Source organism: Lepisosteus platostomus, chromosome 21, assembly GCF_059453375.1.
Source record: "Lepisosteus platostomus isolate fLepPlt1 chromosome 21, fLepPlt1.hap1, whole genome shotgun sequence".
NCBI lineage: Eukaryota > Metazoa > Chordata > Actinopteri > Semionotiformes > Lepisosteidae > Lepisosteus > Lepisosteus platostomus.
Window position 1 is genome coordinate 17,251,173 of NC_142631.1, and position 20,451 is coordinate 17,271,623.

General features: G+C 40.0%; 1 protein-coding gene across 2 annotated transcripts in view; it reads left to right on the plus strand.

Moving 5' to 3' along the window:
• Positions 1–20,451, plus strand: part of cfap77 (cilia and flagella associated protein 77) — a 39,303-nt gene that overhangs the window by 249 nt on the left and 18,603 nt on the right. For both annotated transcript variants that reach the window (XM_088614772.1, XM_088614771.1), the window contains exons 2-3: positions 3,216–3,342; positions 19,586–19,685. In XM_088614772.1, the coding sequence (XP_088470898.1) occupies positions 3,280–3,342; positions 19,586–19,685 (163 nt within the window). In that variant the 5' untranslated portion in view covers positions 3,216–3,279. The remainder of the gene's footprint in view (positions 1–3,215; positions 3,343–19,585; positions 19,686–20,451) is intronic.

The window sequence follows — 20,451 nt, forward strand, 5'->3', positions numbered from 1 at the left end:
TATAAAATAAGCTCCAAATAAAAAAAAAAATGATTAGAGAAATCCAAGTGCTGTAGATTTTCAAAAGGGATTTTGCATTTTTAAAATGCATCTGTGTCAAAGAAATATTACTGATATTATACATAAATTCGACTGAAGCCATTATCCAAAGCGACGTACCGTTAATAATATTATGATAATATATGAATTCGTAGATAGCTGAAAAAAAGCCATATAATATTATTCAAGATGTTTTTGGCAGAGTCAGTGGACTTTGGATTATAGCACAACAAAGCTTGACAACTGTAATCCTCCAGCAAAAATTGTTTCGATTAAGACTGACTAGAATAATAGCAGATTTCAGGATTCTGCAAAATAATACACATAAAAATGTAATTGCTGTTATCAAAAAAAAATGAAGTAGCATATATTTTATACACGCTTACAAAATAGTTTTATTTTACATTTGAAAGGAACTGAACCTCTTTTGCCTCGAGTAAAGGGAAGCCAAAGTTTAGTTTTCGCATCATACTCTAACATACAGTGCACCATCAAGGCGAAAGCGGACATTTCAATGATGCACGCATACACCTAAAGTGCTTAACCGGGAGGCTGATACTCTGCGAGACTTTAAGAAGCGGACGGGTGAGATTTGACCAAGTTCTTGCCCACAAAGTGAGAAAAGATTAACTGAATTGCTAGTTCCTGTTCACACCCATAAGAAATTAAGAAGTAAAATCGTCTAGTTCAGTAATTGCTCTGACTTTACGTCACATATGGCGATGGCTTCAACTTATGAAAGAAACGGAGAAAATAGTAAATATACCAGTGATCCGATCCTTTGTAAGGCGCACAGCAGGAACGTAGGGCTGGTTCTAAAAGTCACAAGACCGAGCTGTGTCTCTCGTGATTTATATAGGAGATTTGCAGAGTCACCAGAAAGTGGTCAGTGGCAACTCACAGGCCAATTCTACGCACAGGTACACATCTTTTCTGTTTGCATTTTTCTTTTTATTGTACACTTGGTAAGTGGCGTTGTTTTGTATGCAAAAAAGGCCCGTGTGTTCATATAAGTCACCTCGAGTTACAGTAGGTCGTTGATAGAATACAATGAGAACCGCCCGAGTCAGTTCTGCAGCGTATGGGTGCTGCAAAAGTGTTCGTTTTCACTCGGGACATTTAACATCGCTCCTTTCCCAATCTGTCTGAACCTGCCGCCTTTGTCCAGATCCTTCGTCCTGTGCGCTGACTGTGGTCCAAGTGTCTCAGCTCCTCGCTGAGATGGACCAACTCCCTCAAAACGCTCGATTTCACCCGCAGCGAGTTCACGCCTTCCTTCAGGAGGTGGCGACGGCGAAGTGCTTGCCGTTTACATACTTGTAGGCTATCTTTCTTGGCTATGAGTAAACTGCATCGCGATTGACTGGATGAGGTGCCTTGCGGGTGCCCAGCCTAATCTTACGCAGAAAACGGCTTTATTGAATTTGGAGAAGGAAAGGCGCAGGGACGGACGTGATTGAGTCGTTCTAACGCCACGCACAGCGTGCTGAAAGCGCCGTCAATGTCACACGAGCAAAATAGTACCATTAACTTCAGTTGCTTGTTCTTTTTTTTCTCCTGCCAGTGGTGTTCAATAGAGAAATAAATTCAAGGACCAGCATCTTTAACGCCCATCGCAACGGAACGTACCAGCTAGAAGTGATTTTTATTCCAGATTTTATTCCAAGTTTTTTTTTTGTTGTTCTTTAGGGGAGTATGCAAACCTTGATGGCGTGTATTGCTGAACGAATATATAAAAACAGTGTTCTAGATTATGTAACGCACGGAATGACTGGCTTTTTTCACGTTACCTCTTCGCAGAAGCGGTAATTAGTCCCATTTTCGACAAGGTGTTGGTCATTGCGAATCTGGGACTGCAGGTCACAGGTGAAGAAAATCAGTTTCCAGATGAAGGACAGGGTGTACCGATATTGCAAATCATGGCCACATATTTTATCCACTGTTGTGTTATGTAAACCATATTGGTTGAATCGTTCTTTTCATATAAGACTATAATGCCGTGGGGACGTGTCAATGTGAATTTATTAGCTGGTGCTAACGCAAGCTTTTGTATTCAATTAAAAAAATAGGATATAAAAATCAGTCAGCAACTGGGATTCTTCAGACTGTCTATCCCAGTATATCCGAATTTATTCTACTTATTATCCGCGGAATCAAACACTTGAAAGCAAGCTGAAAATGAAGAAATGCTAAATACAATTTAAAAATTTTACTTTGAAATCACCGTAAAACATTTTTGTCGAAACCATATTTATGCGAATTGAACTACAGACTATTTCTCCTAGACTATTTATTTTTTCGGTAATTAACACTATTTGGATGCATATAATCGATGAGTAATTTACACAGGAAATGTAACTGGTTATTTTTTGATCGATTGTTCAAAGATGACAACATTTATATATTAATAACTATACGTGTATATACACCATTTGCATATATTCACTAACTTTTATACACGACATATAAAGTATGTTCCAGTTTTTTATAGACACAAATACATTACAATATACTGTAAGTGGCTTTTATTCTCCTTTTGTATATTTTTAAATAACTGTTCACTTCTACTTTATAATTAACAATCGATAAATGTACGAAATAAATGAATTTAAGATTATTTTGATCCTATTTTTTCTGCAATCCGTGTAAGTGGATTGTATTATTATCCGAGAATTATAGGTGATCTTTCCCCGAAATTCCGTGCCATCTTTCAAACAAGATTTTAAAACCAAGGTTCAGACTACTGAAAGTCCCAAAAGGTCATACAAGCATTTTTTTTTAGAAGAGTAGGGGAGCTAACCACACTGCCAAGCTTAAAATTCATATTCTTGAATTCTGTCCAACCTAAATTTCTCTCCCCTCGTTGAATCTGCTCATTAAGACTTCAGACCTCCTTGTTAAACGCGGTGAATCTGAGGTATAATTGTAAAATGGTGGCTGCAGGCGACCCCAGAGAGAACTAGAACTAAGTCATATAATTTATTTTGCAGGAAATGTTTGTGCTAGAATCTATCAAGCCTACCAATATGCATTTCACACAGGCAAAAGACTCCTCTCTCAACACACAGCGCTCTGACCGAAGGTGGGGGCTGGAAAGTCCGCAGCGCACTGCTGGGCGGTGAAAGTGACCGGGCTCACCGCTTACTGCAGCTCACTCTCCTGCTTTTTTTTTCCAGGCTGAAGTCCAGCTGAAGCTCTTCCCTGTGATTCCTTGAGGTACGATTAGACTGGAAAGAGAGAATGGAGACTGTGCAAGTCGGAGTGGTCAGGGACTCCATGCTGGCTAATCCTCTTTTAATTAGGGTAAGGAGCAGGGATATGGGACTACTCCTGGATTAGTCACAGTACATTGACAAAGCACCAAGCTGGGACAAATACACAGCTTTGGCTGGCATCTGCCTGTTAGGGATAATATTACCTTTTCAAGCATGAAAAACTGCTTTCCTTCTTTCTCTTTATACGATTTGACCTTTTGTTTATCGCTAAAGATTTTTGCTGTCTTGTGCAGCCGTAAGGGATAAGTCGCAGAAATAGCTCCGCTCTGCTTTGGCTTCCTGCTTCCAGCCCTCACCAGCTCCAAAACTAGAGCCGGAACATTAAGGAGAATAAGTGGAGTGTGAGATAAAGGACTGGTTAGATCGATGTCATCGAGAGCCCGAAGCATTGACTCATAGTCCAGAATGCTGTGTGCCCGGACAAAGGGGCTGTTGATATTGATAAGGGGCAATGTTGTGATATTTTGGCACTGTCCATTTCAAAGTATTGTTCATGTGGTATCAATATAATTCGTGTAATTTTAGCGAGGTGTAGATATTGATCTGTATATATAAAAGAAAGCCCTGATTTTCACCAATGCACAAAGAGACACTTGAGAAAGAAAGTTCTTTATGTACTGGTATTGATCATTAGAAATTTCGATCAGATTTTTCTTTCACCATTTTTTTTTATGTGTGGCATCAGATACGCTTTCCTTTTACCCTCTAGTTAAATTCAACTTTCACATAGAATATAACTCATATTAAGGACCTGTATAAAGAACCTTAAAGTTGTTTATATGTAGCTCTTGCAGAAGATTGACAGATTAATGTCTCACAAAAAATCTTTAATTTGAAATATGAAAAAAACAAAGTATCAAAATTCTTTGTATATCCAGTATACAGTACTTAAAATTATTTTCTAAAGCATTTCAGATCATGTTTGCTAACTTGGTGTTGAGCTGTACAACAGTAGAGGGCAGTCTTGCTCTCCTAACATACAGGGAGAGAGCTAGCTACCGTGTGCTGTTTGTTCAGTGTTAAGGTATGCGTCTCTTACAAATCACTGTGTTCACACCTATTCAATACTGTCAAGTATCAAGGCAGCTCTCCTGATGCAATCAAAGGATAATTGGAGGAATTTAATATAGCTCTATCCTAATTTATACAAGAAAGTCAATTAAATAGCACTTCATCTTCAGGTTTTGTGGACTTAGTTTGAATAAAGAGACAGGCAGAGAAACATCAGAATTACAAAAAGGACTAGTATATGTAATGAATAACAATGCATTACAGGCACACATTTTGTGCCAGCTGTCTAGCTTACATTATTTCAAAAGTAACACTATTTATGGATTTTTTAGTGTTTAATAAATGTGTTTATTAGTAGCTAGTTTGAACTTACAAAGACAGTTTATTCCCTTTCATATTCTGATGTAGAGAATTCTGTGTAACATAAATTAAACTGGATAAATACTTAAATACTGCGAGCATTTATTTATGCTGTGTTTCAGTGCAAAGTTATGGTGTTTAGCAGTAAAATATATTGGCTTTTGCTAGCTATTTCCTTGAAGAACTGGTTTTGTGTTCAGTTTTTGTCATATTTAACATGGATGTGTTACATGTAGAGGTTGAAGTATTTACTACACAAAATAGCTCTGCTGAGTTTTCTGAATTATGTCCATCTATCCATCTGTCTCTGTGACAACTAAAGTGAGGCAAACTCAGGTGACATCCTAACAATCAGTGCAATTCTTCAAAAGGATGCTGCAGAAATCATAATCCATGATAAAATTAAAAGAAGATGATCACATTATCATAACAGTAACTCTTTTATTTAGTTGGGGTTAGTGTTAAAGAGATAAATATGAGCAATTTGTATTCCTGCAAACCTGAGTCGTAAACAAAACCCTTTCAATTTTATACTCTATTCCTTAGAGATTAGAGGTTTGTTTAAATGTGCACTTTGAATCCAGATATAAAACTATCAGAATCTACTTGTGTTGAAAGTTGTCAGAAAGTGTGGCAACTGAAATGCCCAGATGCCATTTGAAAACAACCTTTCTTAACCTTAAGATTTACAGACATAGATTACTTACAATCTTTTATTTTGAAAAGGTAACAAGAGCCTGGCTTAAGACGTTAAGCAGGTAACTTAAAGAAAAAGATGTAGAAAATAAGTGTGTCTTTGACCAAGAGCCCGACTAGATGCTGCACAAAGCACAATATGATTATATGACCCAGAAAGGAGAGCATTATGTTATCCACCGAGCTAAAAATACCTCACTGAGCTGTGGACACCCACGGTCTCGTAGTTCTCTGCATTAGACGCATATATAACATCTAAGCTGGTTTCTCTGTGAGCAGGCTGGCAGGGGTTCCAGCGATGGCTGTTAGAAGCACCTGTTCCTGATTGTTCTGTCAAAGCACACCTTTGATCAGGCTGTGCGAACACGTTTCAGCCAGCCGGGCTGCACGTGGGCAGATGCTAAGGGAGTGCCGTGTGCCCGTTTTGGGGTAACGGCACTCATCCGGGACCAGGGACTTTCGGGGCAGAGCTCGTCGACACTGGATGGGCCCGTCGCCGCCTTCGCATTCACCTTCGGGTTTGCAGCACCGTCACAATCTACAAGCAGGCTCCACGCGGGTGGGTCGCAGAGTTCACAGAACGATGTGTTCAAATTCACCCCAGGAAATATTTTACAGCTTCTCTTCTTGGCTGACAAATTAGTAAGGTGATTCCTACCCTCGAAGTAGATCTTGAGGAACAAATACGGCCACTATCAACTGTCTGGTCAAGGTGGGTGCAGTACCACCTGGAATCGATGTGCAAATCATTGACATTTGTGGTGATGGAACACCCAATCACTCTTAAGTAGCAGTGGCAGAGCTTTTGTGAAGATGGCCCTAGGTTTGCAAGAAGAAAAGAGGGGAAAGCTTATGAAAGAGTTTGCCTGCTGCTTAATGTGCTGCACCATTTGTAAATGCAACTGAATCACCCACTGTATAGAACCTGAGTGATGGTTATTAGTCTGGAGATCTGAAGGCCCACCTTCAAGGTATGAAGCTTCTAGATGAAGGCGTCCATTTTGCTGGCCTAGACAGATTGAATGAGAAATGGACTACGTGTGTGATGTCAAGGGGGACTGTTCAAGAAGGTGCTGTGAAGACCTCCTGACCCGACCCGTTTTAAGCACCTTGTTCTGTGAACGTTATTTACCCACTCTCATGTCAAAAGCAGTTTGTTAAAAAAAAGTCTTATCATTTTTAACTGAAAGTACAAATTGTGTGATTCAACGTAACACAGAGAACTGATTTAGAACAGCACTTTATGACATTTTTTTATTGAGGGTTTATTATGGATAAAAAGTGAAGTGTGAAATAAAATCACTGTTTATGCTGGGAATACATCTTAATTCTGGCAGTGAATCTGTCTGTTATGGTTGTTTTTAGTAAATCTGAACTCTTAGGGAACAATTACATCTAGTAAATCTCAATTTTTTCTTCTGCCTTGCAATTTATTTTAAGATATATGTCATTGTATTTGTCAAGAGGTCTATAGAGGTTATGTGTGGTATTAGGTTTACAAAAGTGCTCAAAGTGGGAGATTAATATTATTGACATATATCCATTTAATTTAATGAATGCTTTGCGAATTGCTATTTATAAGTGTAACTGTTCACTAAAGCTTCTTTACTAAACAGATCTACTGCAAAAAATATAAATGTGGTAACTTAAAATTAAGGAATTAAAAGGGTTAAAATGTTTACTAATCTTAATGATAAATTATCTAAAATATCTCTGTTCTTCTGCCTGCCCCAAGCTCTGTGAGCTCTCGATAAACCTTATTCAGTCAGTACATGCAGGTGTTTCTTTTACGTCACATGACTTAGATCATGTTTGCTGTGAATAATGTTTAACATGCCGTTTACAGGGTGCAACTGAGTATAACTACTGATGTATTGTAGTGACCAGTAAATACTGGAAATGACACTATTTTTAAACAGCACACAGTTTAGAAAAATATTTGAAAATGTCAAATATATATCATGGTGTCCTAGTGTTTGTGATATTGAACTGTGCAGCATCAGACAGTCTGGACAAAGACAGCAAGTTCGTAAGCGATGTACTTCATTTCATAGCTGTCCATGTTGGAAACTAATTGGCAATTAAATTGGGTTTGTTTAAAGGTTGTTGTTTTTTTCCTGTTTAGAGTTAATGTAGTTTCATTGTAAATTTATGTTTAATTCCTTTGAGCGAGGGAGGCTTTTACTGGGATTTCGGTGTCTTAAAGGACTGCTCCACACACACGTCTTTGGAGTGGTAAGATTTCTAGAACCACTCCACCTTGAGCATAACAAGGCATTTTTATTGGGCCTTTTCTCCCAGTAAAATGTGGTCAATTTATATATGGAGAAGAGCGCTAGCACAGCTGTTCTCCCAGGGGCTGCCGTACAGAAAACATAAAAGGACAACGTGTATAAAAAAATCTACAGTGTAAGAGTAAATACACAGGATATCCTGCTGCAACTGAGACATGTCAGGACTGGTTCAAAAAATGGAATATTAATGGTGGCGCCCCGTACCTAGCACAAGTACAGTATGTATACATGCTTGTGCGTTTGATTATCATGCAGTGAAGATGATCTGCTTACAACATAAAGCTTAAAATGGATATGGTGCTGTTCCACAATGAAATCAAATAACTTAAAGTATGATACAGACATTTATGCTACCAACACCAAAATAGAAAATCAGACATATCTTTTATTCTTGCGTTTGGCTTTATATACAGTATATATGTGTGTTGGTGGAGTGAAAATGAGTAGGCCCTGTCATAAAAGTAAAACATAATAGAAATAATTGTAAAGAAATACCTATTTTCATAATGCTATTTATTATAGAGGTTAATACATTAGAAACGGAAGGGGTTGGGAGTAATTATACATAGGAAGTAGTAAAAAGACAGAAAGACAGAATTATCGAAGAACCTTTTCAAGAAGAAAAGGAGAATCTCTTTTCAAGGTGACCCATAACTTTCTTTAAGACTTCATTAAAAGACAGAAGAAAACGTAGGCACATTCAATCTGTTCTGAGCTGCTGCCCCATTCGGTCTGTCCAGAGCCCTTGTCCCACGGAAGTCATTTTATGAATATAAATATAAAATATTTAATTACAGCACCAAGCAGTAAATATAAATGTGCCCTGGAACACTCACTGTGATTTTGCTTACTGTAGCATCCCAGGAATTCCTCCTGGTGAAATAAAGAGAAGATTACTTTCTTAGTGTGAGTTTGGAAGGTGTAATAAGTTATTCAACGGAAGTACAAGAAAGTATTTCTTTGTTTCACTTCAATACCCTTTTACAGATCCCGCTCCCAGATATGATCCTTCTCCAGCAGATGCGAATTTGCGATTTTCTCATTCCACCTGCTTGTGGAGACAAAATCATTCCGAGATTAGCCCCCGTGATGAAAAAGAGCACATCCCATTCCAGCCACCCCTCCTGCCCTCCCTCTCCCCCCATGTAGTTAGCATTTAGATAGACAAGAGCAGAGAAGCCTGTTTAATGGGCTTTTTTCGATGCTGAGCTCCAACTAGCTGGAGTGAGAGGGGATTAAATCTGGGAACAAGAGGAAGAAGTAGAAAACAACACCGAAAAAGACACCTAGCACGCTTGATTGACTGAGCTCATTAACAGGAGCCTTGTCAGAATTGATGTTAGACGTGATTGGAGATTATCACATTTAGGCTGCCTCGTTCAACCCCATGCCACCCTCCTCCCTTTTCCCTTTCTCAATTTCCCCGAGCGCGACTGGCCTCTTCTGAACCGCCCTTGGTTTAGGCTGGCTGGGGAGGCTCCCAGGGAGTTACAGATATTGTCAGCATTCTGTGTCTTCTTGATCTCCTAATTCTGCTTCATTTAAACTTCATCAACTCCTGCACTGGACTGGAAGAGAAAAAGAATGAGGCAGCTTGCGTCTTTTTTTCCCCTTTTGTTGCAAGATTTCATTTCATATTAACCCCCCCCCCCCAACATCCCTCCTGTTGGAAAAAAAAAGAAAAAGAAAATCTGTGCGTTCCTTCCCCCCCCAGTCTCTTTCCTTTCAGTTATTTTTTTCACGCCCCTTTGGCTAATGCTGAAAATGAGATTACTGTATTTAAATAACTATGATAATCAAGAGAGGGCTGCTATCCCCCTGTTGGATAAAGGATTTTTTTTATTCTTTTTTGTTTTCCATTTTGCTAGGCACATACCCTGGTACAATAGAGGTGTCATCTGTTTTTTTTTTTCTTTTTCCCTTTCATTCTGACTTTTTTGTTTTTAAAATTGTGCAATATTTCTGTCTGTTATCTCCCTCACTAAGTGGTTGACCCAGACTCTGTGTTGACCTAGATATATGCTAGAAATTTGGAGTGGACTTGAACTGCTGTCTTACACATTAATTTGCCATATTAATGAGATAAATATAACGGCATTATTTATATTGCTGTTATTTAGAGATATATAGATGTACAAATCCCATATTTGACAGCAGGAAATTAATTGTCCTGTCCACACTGTGTAAGATTGTTTCTGTCTCAATTCAAATGAAATGAAACATTTATTGCAGTGATTATATGAGCAGTCGTCTTAACGTACTGGAAATAATGTTTTCTTTCACTCCAGAGAATGCAAAAGAGTGCACAAAAAAAAGCATAAAACCGTTTAGTCTTCAAATGTGTGTAAATCTGACGAGGACACTTGCCGGTACAGACTTTTAAGATACTGTTACAAAGAAATCAGTATGACCTTAAAGGGGAAGTGTTGATATGAACATTACATGTGGTTGTGATTCTCGCAAAGGCCTCATTGACAGGCTGTTACCAGTAATGGTTCAGCCATGGTCAGAAATCCTCTAATCCGCTGTTCATCTGCGCTGCGGCTCTGAAAGAGGGAACGTCGGTTTTAATGGTAGCGGAAGCCGAGACAGGAAAACACTAAACAAGAGGTGGCTTGCAGGTTCGTGTTTCTGCAGTGCCACAGAGCACTTCATCATCAGTGGGTTTTTCTCCGGGCTGTAGCAATCCTTCCCTTTCCCCCCCACCCCCTCCCCTCCCTGCGCTGATCTATTGGTTTTCGGCAGCGGAGGGAGCTATAAATCATGGTAATGTGCCTCGGCAATGATGGTGCTGTGGGCCGCCGCAGATGGATTGGAGCCAGCAGCCCTGGTGGGGGGGTGGGGGGTGGGCGGGAGGTGTGTGGCGTCTGTGGCGGACAGGTTACTGATGATGTTTGTTTCTCGTACCCGTGTTCTTGCACGCGGGGTTGGCCCTCCCGGGGATTGTGCCGAGTCCCTGAAACGCTGGTGCGTTGCGGAGGAGCGGGGCAGGAGACTCAGCGCAGGGCAGACCAGAGGAGATATCACACACTGGGGCAGAGGTTGTGCACGGACTCGAAACACTAAAGACATACACACAGTCCTTTCAGAGAAGGGTATTTTTCCAACTTGTGCCTAATATATACTTTTATTTTAATTACATTTATGTTAGCAGCAATATCTGCTCGCTTAGTATGACAAATCCTTTTCCCGATTAGTCTGTAAGTCAGATGATTGTTTGCAATTAACTGTGCTGATTGTGCAGCACTGTACAACAAACACACAGCTTCATGCTGTGCTGATACAAACTGCTCAATTCCCCCCCGCCTTCACCAAGTGAAAGATAATCCAGAATAGATGGAATTGTCTTATACGTAAGATTCACAGCACAAAAACATGAAATAATTAATTATTATTGGATCATTTGTCTTTAACCTTTGAACCATAACTGAAGAGAAGTACTCTGATGTGTAGCTTTTCATCATCTGAAACTACTGGATCCTGATACATTGATTTAATCAAACCAGTATGTCTGCTTCTGCAGAAAATTCATATTGTATAGGTCTTTTGCGTGCTGTGAAAATTAGTTTCCTTCTTTCCCAGTTGTTTCATAATTTGAAATGATGTGTAATCTTTTACGGTGCATTGGCTGTTTTTATTTTACACTTTTGCCTCTTGATTGCTTGCCAGTTATACATTACCTATTCCTCATTATTATATTTGATAAGCAAAGATACTGCCTCAAAAAATGAAGAACAAAACCAGAAAATGATGTAACAGCTGAAAACCACGTACATGTGAATCTCAAAGTCAAACCTTTACAGCGTTTTAATGACAGTTTGTGTGGCTGTTCCTTTAAATCAAAGTCTTCAGCACATTTGTTTTGTTTGAGTACGCTCAGGCTGTGAGGCAGGAAAGAATGAACACAGCAGTGGTTTGAAAGGCAATATTTGTTTTACTTTTTTAAGTGCAAATTGTGATTAGAGGTGAAAGAAGACTCCCTTGCATTTCTGAAGCGAAATCGCATTCAGCCGTGTTGGGTTCGTCTCGAGTTCTTTCTGTTCATGAGTTGGTCTGCTTTGCTGTATCCGGGGGCATGATTATGATCAGTAGACTTGACGGTGCCAATAATTTAGAGCAGGAAGGAGTGAGTGAGACACTGGACCACACTGCAGGGGTGCATGGGACAAAGCGTTGGCCTCCCACAATGAACTCAGAAAAACTGCAAAGATTGCTTTAGCAGGAGGCAAGTGGTACTCACTCAATCTATGCACATCCTAATTTGTGAATTGCTTTTGTATTGTCTCTGGGCTACAGTTATGAGCCCCACCCCCTCCACCCCCCAAACTCTGTTAATTCCCTTTTGATGAGGCATGCTAAATAAATCCCATTTTCATGGCTTTATTCCCTCCTGGCTCCTAAACGAGAGATCAGGGCAGCAGATTTACCGCTTCTGTCACCGTGTGCACCCACAATGGGGCCCGTCGCGGATCAGCCTGTCTGCGCTTTAGTCCTGGTCACTTTATTCACCCTGATTAACAGGCTCTCGCTGCTCCAGCACGCCGCCTGGGTGACGGGGCCGCAGATACTGAGACACGCCTAGGAGCAGCTCGGGGAGCCCAAGTGCTGTACGTAAAAACCTGGATAGAAAAAAAATCAAGAAATGGTCATATCTTAGGGAGGAAAAAAAAAAAGTCATCTGGGGACCGTTTAAACTGGGAAAAAACAACCAAGCCAATGTCCAGATAATAAATGCTGAAAGTCCATTACTTGTCATTCATCCAGATGCCTTCCTTTTGAAACGACCATCTTTATTGTACCCGCCTTTGCTTGAAACGTTCTGTATGCTCAGCGCATAGTTACTATTTAGGAAACGTGCCGTGATAATCACTCAAAAATAATGTTCTGAGTTGTCTTTTTCCGTTTGGGGCACTTTGTGTAGCCAGTGTCAGTACTTTGCAATGTCCATTCCTACGGTATTAATTTTGTCTCTATTAGTAAGTTAATATTACCTCAGGCCAAGCATTCCGCTTAGTATGTATGTCCTTTGTTTCTGCTATATTTGTACACAATTTCACCCCATCGTTACTGCACCTCCTCACACCTTGAAAGAAGTATGGCTTTGTTTTAGGATTAAAATGCGCTCCTTTATTTCCCCACTCTCTCCACTGTGGATCAGTCAGCCTCATTATTAATAGAAGCCAGATGTGACCAGTCCAGGTACAAGTAATGCCAGACAAAGACCCATAACAATAAAATAATAATAAATGGCTCAATGTAAATTAGAACACATATGGAGCTGCTCTCATACTGCTAGTCTCATGGCAAGGATGAGATACTGTAAATGAGTGTGCACAAAGATATAGCAGGTACCTCTTGTCACAGATTCAGTCAGAGCCTGTCAGCTACACAGCCCATCTCACTTCATCATAGCAGGATCATCACAGTGCACGAATAAGGAACTTTATGTGCAATTTACTTCTTGAAATAAACTCAAAGTTAACAGATGCATTGTCCTCAGTCTTGCGTAGTTTCTTGTAAACATTAGCTTTTATTGTTAAATGTTTATTATTATTGCTGTAAATGTTCATGCCATTTATGAAATCAAACTCCTGGATGCGAGACCGGATTTTGAGAAAAGTAATACAGGCATTTTCATGTTTTCTATGAATTAGCAATGAAATATCCAGTGGATCTCATCCTTTTTAATATCATATTTAAAAAGTGGAACACGGAGAAAGGCACAACACTGAAACAGATGCATTTAATTTACCGTATCTGTCTAACCCTTAATTACACCTGCAACCTCCTTCATACATGCAACACATATGGCACAAGAAGCATACGATACATTCAAGACAATATTCCATTCACAGCCATTCTTATCGGTTTCAAGCCCAAAGACTTTTCTGGGATGAAAATAAATCAGTGCAAAAAAAAAATGAAATGCAAATTAAATTTAAAGAAAATAAAGTAAAAAAAGTAACCCAACACCATGCACAGAATCTCCGCCAGCCTCATCTGCAGTTAGCTGGTGTTGCTGAGGCTTATGGAGACACATGCTCCCAATTAGCCGCCCTTCTTAATGTAAATGCTTCATAAATTATCCCCGATGCTGCAGGATTAGGCTTTCATAAAGAGAGTTAGCATCTCAATAAACAGCCAGGTTGAGGAGGGAAGGAGAGAATTAGAAGAGTTGGGTGGGGGGAGTTAGAGGTGGCATGCAGATAGGAGAGGGGGGAAACCAGGGTGAGGAGAGAGTGTAAGATTAGTGTCAGGAAAGACGAGAGGGTGATAAAGTAGGACTGCTGGACCTTTGTCCAAGCTAATTGCTAAAGCCTCGCTGTGCAAATTTACTAACTCTTTTATTTTTCCATTCACTGAGGACAATTTTTTCTACATAAATAGTGTTATTTTTAAAGCGGTGATGCTAAAATATAAATATGTATTTTCTTAAAATCTTGCACTCAGTGGAATGTGAATCCCAGGCTTACAAGAACTGAAGTTTTAACCAAACCTGAAAAATTATCTTTCAATTTGGGATTTCTCAGTGGTTTCTTAATAGATTAGAAGAGTAAATAATATTCTCTTATGGTCTGTGACATATTGAAGCGTTTGAGATGCTCAGTGGTAACTTTTGAGAATACAAACAAATATATAAGTATCTGTAAATATTAAAAAGAAAAGATCTTCACGTCGTGTTTTGGCAGGCAATGCCAATAAGTAGTCTGAAACGTTAGCAAATGTTAGTAATTAATATATGCAGGTTCAACACAATAGTGGGCCTTATTAAATTCAGAGGACACCAGGGGGGGTTCAGAGCTACTCTTCTGTTTCAGTTTACTGGAATCCTGAGCCCTTAAGATGAGCAAAGTGCCGAGTTTGTTCAGGTCCCCCTGTAATAGCAATGGCACAGCATGGACACAAACAGCCCATAGGTTGCAGTAAAGGAGAGTAAATTCACATTATCCCTAACACAACACAGCACCTTCTCTCTCACACACTCGGAGGCATGCACACACACACGCACCATGCTGGGGCTGTTGGTGGATAGAGTTATACAAGATTATCCTTAAGCTTCGCGTCTCTGAGATGCCAGTCAAACTGTTGTCTCTTGCTCAGGCGCCAGATGGCGCTATGCTGCAGAGCCAGCAGATAATTAATCAGACAGATCGGGGAGCATTACTTCCCATTATCTTCTAATTATTCTTCTGCAGAGTGTTTATCCCAGAGTTTGTGTAAAAGGATCGCGCAGCAAGCGCCTTTTAAGCTGCCTGCAGACTGAGCCAGCGTATCGGCTAAGCGCTCATTCATTTCCCTAAAAAGAGGATTACACTTCATTTCTTCAGGGAGACGGTGGATTTATACAGGGGGAGGATACAGCCTGGTCGGTTAAAAAGGCTTCTCATGTGAAAATCCAGTTCTTAAGCTCAAGGTCTAAGACACAACAAGACGATGATATAGTACCCCTCTAGCTCCACCAGCTCTGGGCTTGCAGAATAAAGGTGACTTTACTGCCTACAGATTCGCTGCTTCACTGCTGTGCCTGTGTTCCATTCTTAGTGCTTAACCCTAGTCCTGCTCTTACATAATGTGTTTGCTTTAAACAGTAGGCTAAAACCTTGGTTTTGCACAAAAGGGTACATTCCTAGTCCCACAGTTCTACTTGGTAAACCCTGATCTCTCATTTTTTGTCCAAATGGCACCCCATTGGCTTAGTTCAGTGGTTTAGTGTCCTTGTACTTTATCTACATGTAGGTGGCCAGGTTCACTGAGTTACAATATTTTACATCACTGACTTCTGTCTACAATTTTTTAGACTTCCACCCAGTTTCCTTGTGCTGCCTGCATAGCTACATTATCTTCCAGTCCTCATGGGCAAATTATTTTCCTGCAGGAATCCTTCCCCAAGCTGATGTTTACTGTTCAATGGCATATGGTTTACCATGTGTTCAGTCCCATATGCATGTGCTGAAGTGTGACACTTCCCAAAACATTTTTTGTTTAATTATCAGCGTTTTGTTAAGCATCTCACTGCTTTGCATAATAATATCCACAAGCATTACAAGGCCTTCTGAATGGAAGATGCCTAGACTTGCAACACTTCACTGAACAGCACATCACTTACATTTTTATCCCATTGCTGTTCATTTTTACATTAAAGACCTCTGTCTTTGGAGGTGTTGAGGTTCTTATGCCTGTGAATATCTATGCCATGACCGCATAAGATTTTAGTCTAAAGTCGTGTTTTGAATGTTTAAATAATTATGTTTAAATTATAACTAGCTTTGCACCTAGAAGATTGGTAAAACCATCTAAGTATGGTTACATTGGATAAATTTAACTTACTTCGGAGGCTTTAAGCTACTGGCAATTTAAAGAGACCCTGAAAACTATCTGGATTCCAGATCCTAAGCTATGGATTTGGGAATTCCTGCATTAAGTCTGCATTCTTTTCATTTTACCCTGGTTTCTTTTTCTTTAAAAACAATCCTTGTGCTTTGAGCTCTTTGCTTTTTGGGGTTCTCATCCCTTAAATCCAAGGAAACTCTTCAACCAGCTGTTTCATAAACAGTTAATAAAAGTGAAAGATGTACCACGAGGCCACATTAGCAAAGCAGCAGTTTTCCCTCAGACACAATTTCAGTTCAGTTAAAAAAAGAGGTGAACGGTAGTATGAAACTTTGCGGCCTTCAGATCTCTTTGGCACCTTAGGTGTTTTATCCCTCATATTTTCAGCTTTTTGGCTTGCACTGTACACCTGATTTAGAAATGATTTAAGAGAAACACTCAGTACAGACTTAACGAGCATTCCTGCAGCAGGTTACAATGTGCTTTAATATGTGGAGTGTGGTCCTGAAAGGGAAAGTACACACGAGCGCCACACCTTCGCCTGGCCTGCCCTCTGCCTCTTTCCTCTTCCTGCTATTGAGATGCAACTTGTGTTCCTGCGCGCCCAGCGCCCGGGTGAGCCTGACAAGCAATAAAACACGCAGTCGCGCTCTAGATCAATCTCGGCAGCTCTGGAGCAGCACAGCGAGGGCGTGTAAATGCAAATGAGAATAGCAGAGTGCCACTGGTAGGGGTAGGGGGTTAGGCAATCACTTCATCTGACAAGTTCTAGAAGCAGGGGGAGGCAAGGTGAACAGGAAAATCAAGAAACGAGCAGACCATCACGTGGCGAAAATAACGGCGTGCTGTAATGGAATTAAATATACATTTGTCTGTCTGTGAATGTTCTAGTTCTGGGAAAGACGACAAAATCCCTGTGGGAAAGCCCTGTCTGTTACTGAGGCAGTCCGCTAAGCACATTTCATGTGCTGAAAAGCAGAAACCATTGTCTGTTATCTAACAGTAACCAAGGGATCGTTTTGATATTCGTCTCATTACTATTAATGTCATGATGAAACAAGATTCCAATGGATTTTTTTTTATTGGTGTCATAAGTTGTTGGGTTTTTTTTTTTTACAAAGGTTCTGGGGGGAAAAAAATCAATATTAAAACGGCCTTCATATTTTAAAAGGCATTTTTTCAATGAAATTTATATGACTTGTCAGAAACTGTCACGGCGTCACCGTTTTCCATTCACACCGATTTTTTTTGTTTTATTTTCTATCGGTAAGTGGTTCTAGTGTGGTTAAATAGTTTATAGAGATGACAAATGCCTGCTGGCTGGCTTCCGAAGTGGAGGTGCACAGTCTTATGTCGGGTTGGGCACGGCTCTAGTGAGACACGCCTGGGAACCAGTAGAAATGCGCTAAGCTCCGAAGACAGAACTCCCACCTGATGTGTGTGTGTGTGTGTGTGTGTGTGGGGTGGGGGCGATGTTTGGGGAGCTGCAGCGATGGACCACAGGGGTCAACTAATCCCAGCAACTCCGAAAATCCGAAATGTACACAAGACGGCGCAGAAAATAGAACAAGAAGAAATAAAGTGAGCGTGGAGATCATGATGCGGGGAATGATTATGTCCCCTCATTTTCTGCCTCTTTGTAATTCTCTCTGAATTATTTACAGGCCTCCCCTTCTTAGCCAGCTCGAGGAGGCCTCCAGTGTCCTGTTGACCATTCCTGCACCGCTCTTCAAACACCCTATTCTCGTCTCAGGGCCCCTCTTTTCTGCGGAGGCCTACGGCTGGTTAATTAAGACACAATAAAAGAACAGATAATCGGTAAATGAGAATATAAAGGGTTTTTTTTGGCTTACATAATCTCTTCTTTGTATGTACGCCATGGCTTTTTCCTTGCCCTGGCTTTTTATCCCTCATGGAAACTCAAAGGCAAACGGGAAAGGCAGGCGGACGAGCCTTTTGACTGGCAGCCCACAGTTTTTTCCTGGTGCCCTTTTAAACATTCCCCTCTGCCACAATACGCCCGAGATTAAAATTTCTCCAGCAATTAGAGCTGGAAAAAGACGCTCAGGACAACAAAACGCGTCTTAAAACCTGATATCAAAAGGCTTGCAGCGATCTTCTGCAGGCGACAGTGTGAAAGCTTCGACACCACTAGAGTTATCGCCATCTGCTTGAAACCCATCTGAACTTTGTAAAAGGAAATCTGTGTGGTTATGCTGCTTTGTTTATAATATCAGAGCATACTAATTTAATTTGTACAATATTAAAACAGCCAAAAAAAAAATAGCGTTAGAGTTAAATTTCCTATAGATCTCTTTAAGTCACCAGGGGTATCATGTCTAACCATGTGTCAATGAATCTTCCATGTAATGTGTGTATCTTGATACTGAGAGATGTACTGTATGTGTGTCAATGTATTATCAAAAGCACTACTAAAGCAAGACTTGACTTGAAGGATATCTATACTTTATTTATTACTTGTTCCATTAAACCAGATAAAGGCTTGCCTTCCAACAAATCAGGGTATCATCTACAATCATTTCATCTTGCTGCAAATCATACATCATTAAGAGAACCATTGCCTTACACACTGCACCATGACTGACATCTTGATACGGTACCCAGTGTTACAAATTTCATTAAAAGGGACTATAGATCAAAAGTACACTCTTAAGGTAATGTAATATGCTGAATTCTTCCTTCTCATATGTCATTTTTATTGTTTGAATTGTTTTTTTTTCCTTACTGCTTTGTCTTTTTAAACTGTGCAGTTTTTTTTAAAAAAATTCAACCTCGATCAGAATGGTAATTCAGTGGTAATTCATGTAGCTGGGAATCCTCCTCCTTCAGTTTTACTCAATTATATCAGACAGTAAATGAAACTCTTCATATCAGGAAACACCTTCCCCCTCTCTGAACTAATCCTGGCGATCACACTATAATCTTGATACAAACGTCATACCAGCCAAGCAGTTTTGACAGACTATTTTCAGTTAACATTTTCAAACAAATAAATTACAATTGTTACAATTACTAAACTAAGGGATAGAGTTAAACAAACCACTCTAGAAATATGTGATTGTCTTGAAATGTGTTAATATTTATTTAATAAACTGCCATTCATTAAAAATAATTTTAGCATCATATTTAATGTTTAATGGGAATTAGTGCTTTCATGTATTTAAATTGAGAATGTAGCTGGTTTGTTCCTCATACTCTCTCCACTAAACAAATGAATGTCAATAAACAGTTGTTATGCTGAGAGATTAACCCATTTAGACATCTTGAAATTTGACTTTTTTTAAAACAATACTCTGAGATTTCTAGTAGCTACCATTGGTTATTTGTGTGTATATGTGAAGATGTGCAGTACTATGTGTGTCAAAATGAGTTGAGAATAATTTACAGGCAGAAATGAAATAAAATAGTTTGGTTTTGAAAGGAAAATTGACATGAAACTGAAGAAAATGATGGGAATTCCTATTTGAATCAGATCGCTTCGAAGTAGATGAAATGTTTCGCTATTGTTAGTTTTATGCGGTAGTGTTTTTCTAAAATGGTTTTGTTATTTTTCTCTAGAGCGAGCTGGGAAGAAGCCGTCCAAGAGGATTCTCACTGCCAGGCCAAGACTTTGTGTATGGGCGAATCAACCCCAACAGAGATGGAGGAGTTCCAGAAGGTTGGCATTTCTGATCACTACACCACACAACCTTCCTTTCCTGCTTTTGCAACTACTGGAATACCATGCTGTACATCCCAGCTTTGAACTGTTGAAACCACATTTCGCAGTCCTTTTTATTCAAGCACTAAGATCCACACATCTCGGACCATGTGACTCAACACACCTCACCGCATTCGTGTCTGTGTACATTGTGTTACGTAAAACGTGCAAGCGTTTAATTGTAACCTAGACAGATCTGTCATGCACTGACATGCTACAGTAATTAGCAGAAGAGGCGTGCTAAAGAAAGCAACTTCGAGAGTGTCTTCCGTGCCATCGTTGAGGCTTTCAGTCTCTGTTTGTCTACCAGGATGCAGAGGGCGCTCACAGCTCAGACAGCAGCGACACCAGCAAGAAGCATATTTAAACCCTTAGGGCCAGGCTGGAGCTATGCTGAGAGGACATGGGGGCGCAAAGATCACACCTTGACAGCCATGATGTCACATCCAATATGCATAACTAATGACATCTGCAGTCCAGGCAGGCAGTAGACTGGAAATTACAGCACTTTGGAGCTTTTCTAACAAACCTACAGCAGCAGAGAGAGAGTCTCTGAAAAGCTAAACTTTCCCCAGACCTGCAGCCTGTATGCTGATTGCCATTTAAGTGCTGCAGGGCTCACTGAAGTGTCTGAGTGTATTGACGACCCAGGCTGACTCCTGATGTTTTTCTGAACTAAGACAAAATATAGCTATACTGAGCTACCTGGAAAAGTCTAATAAGT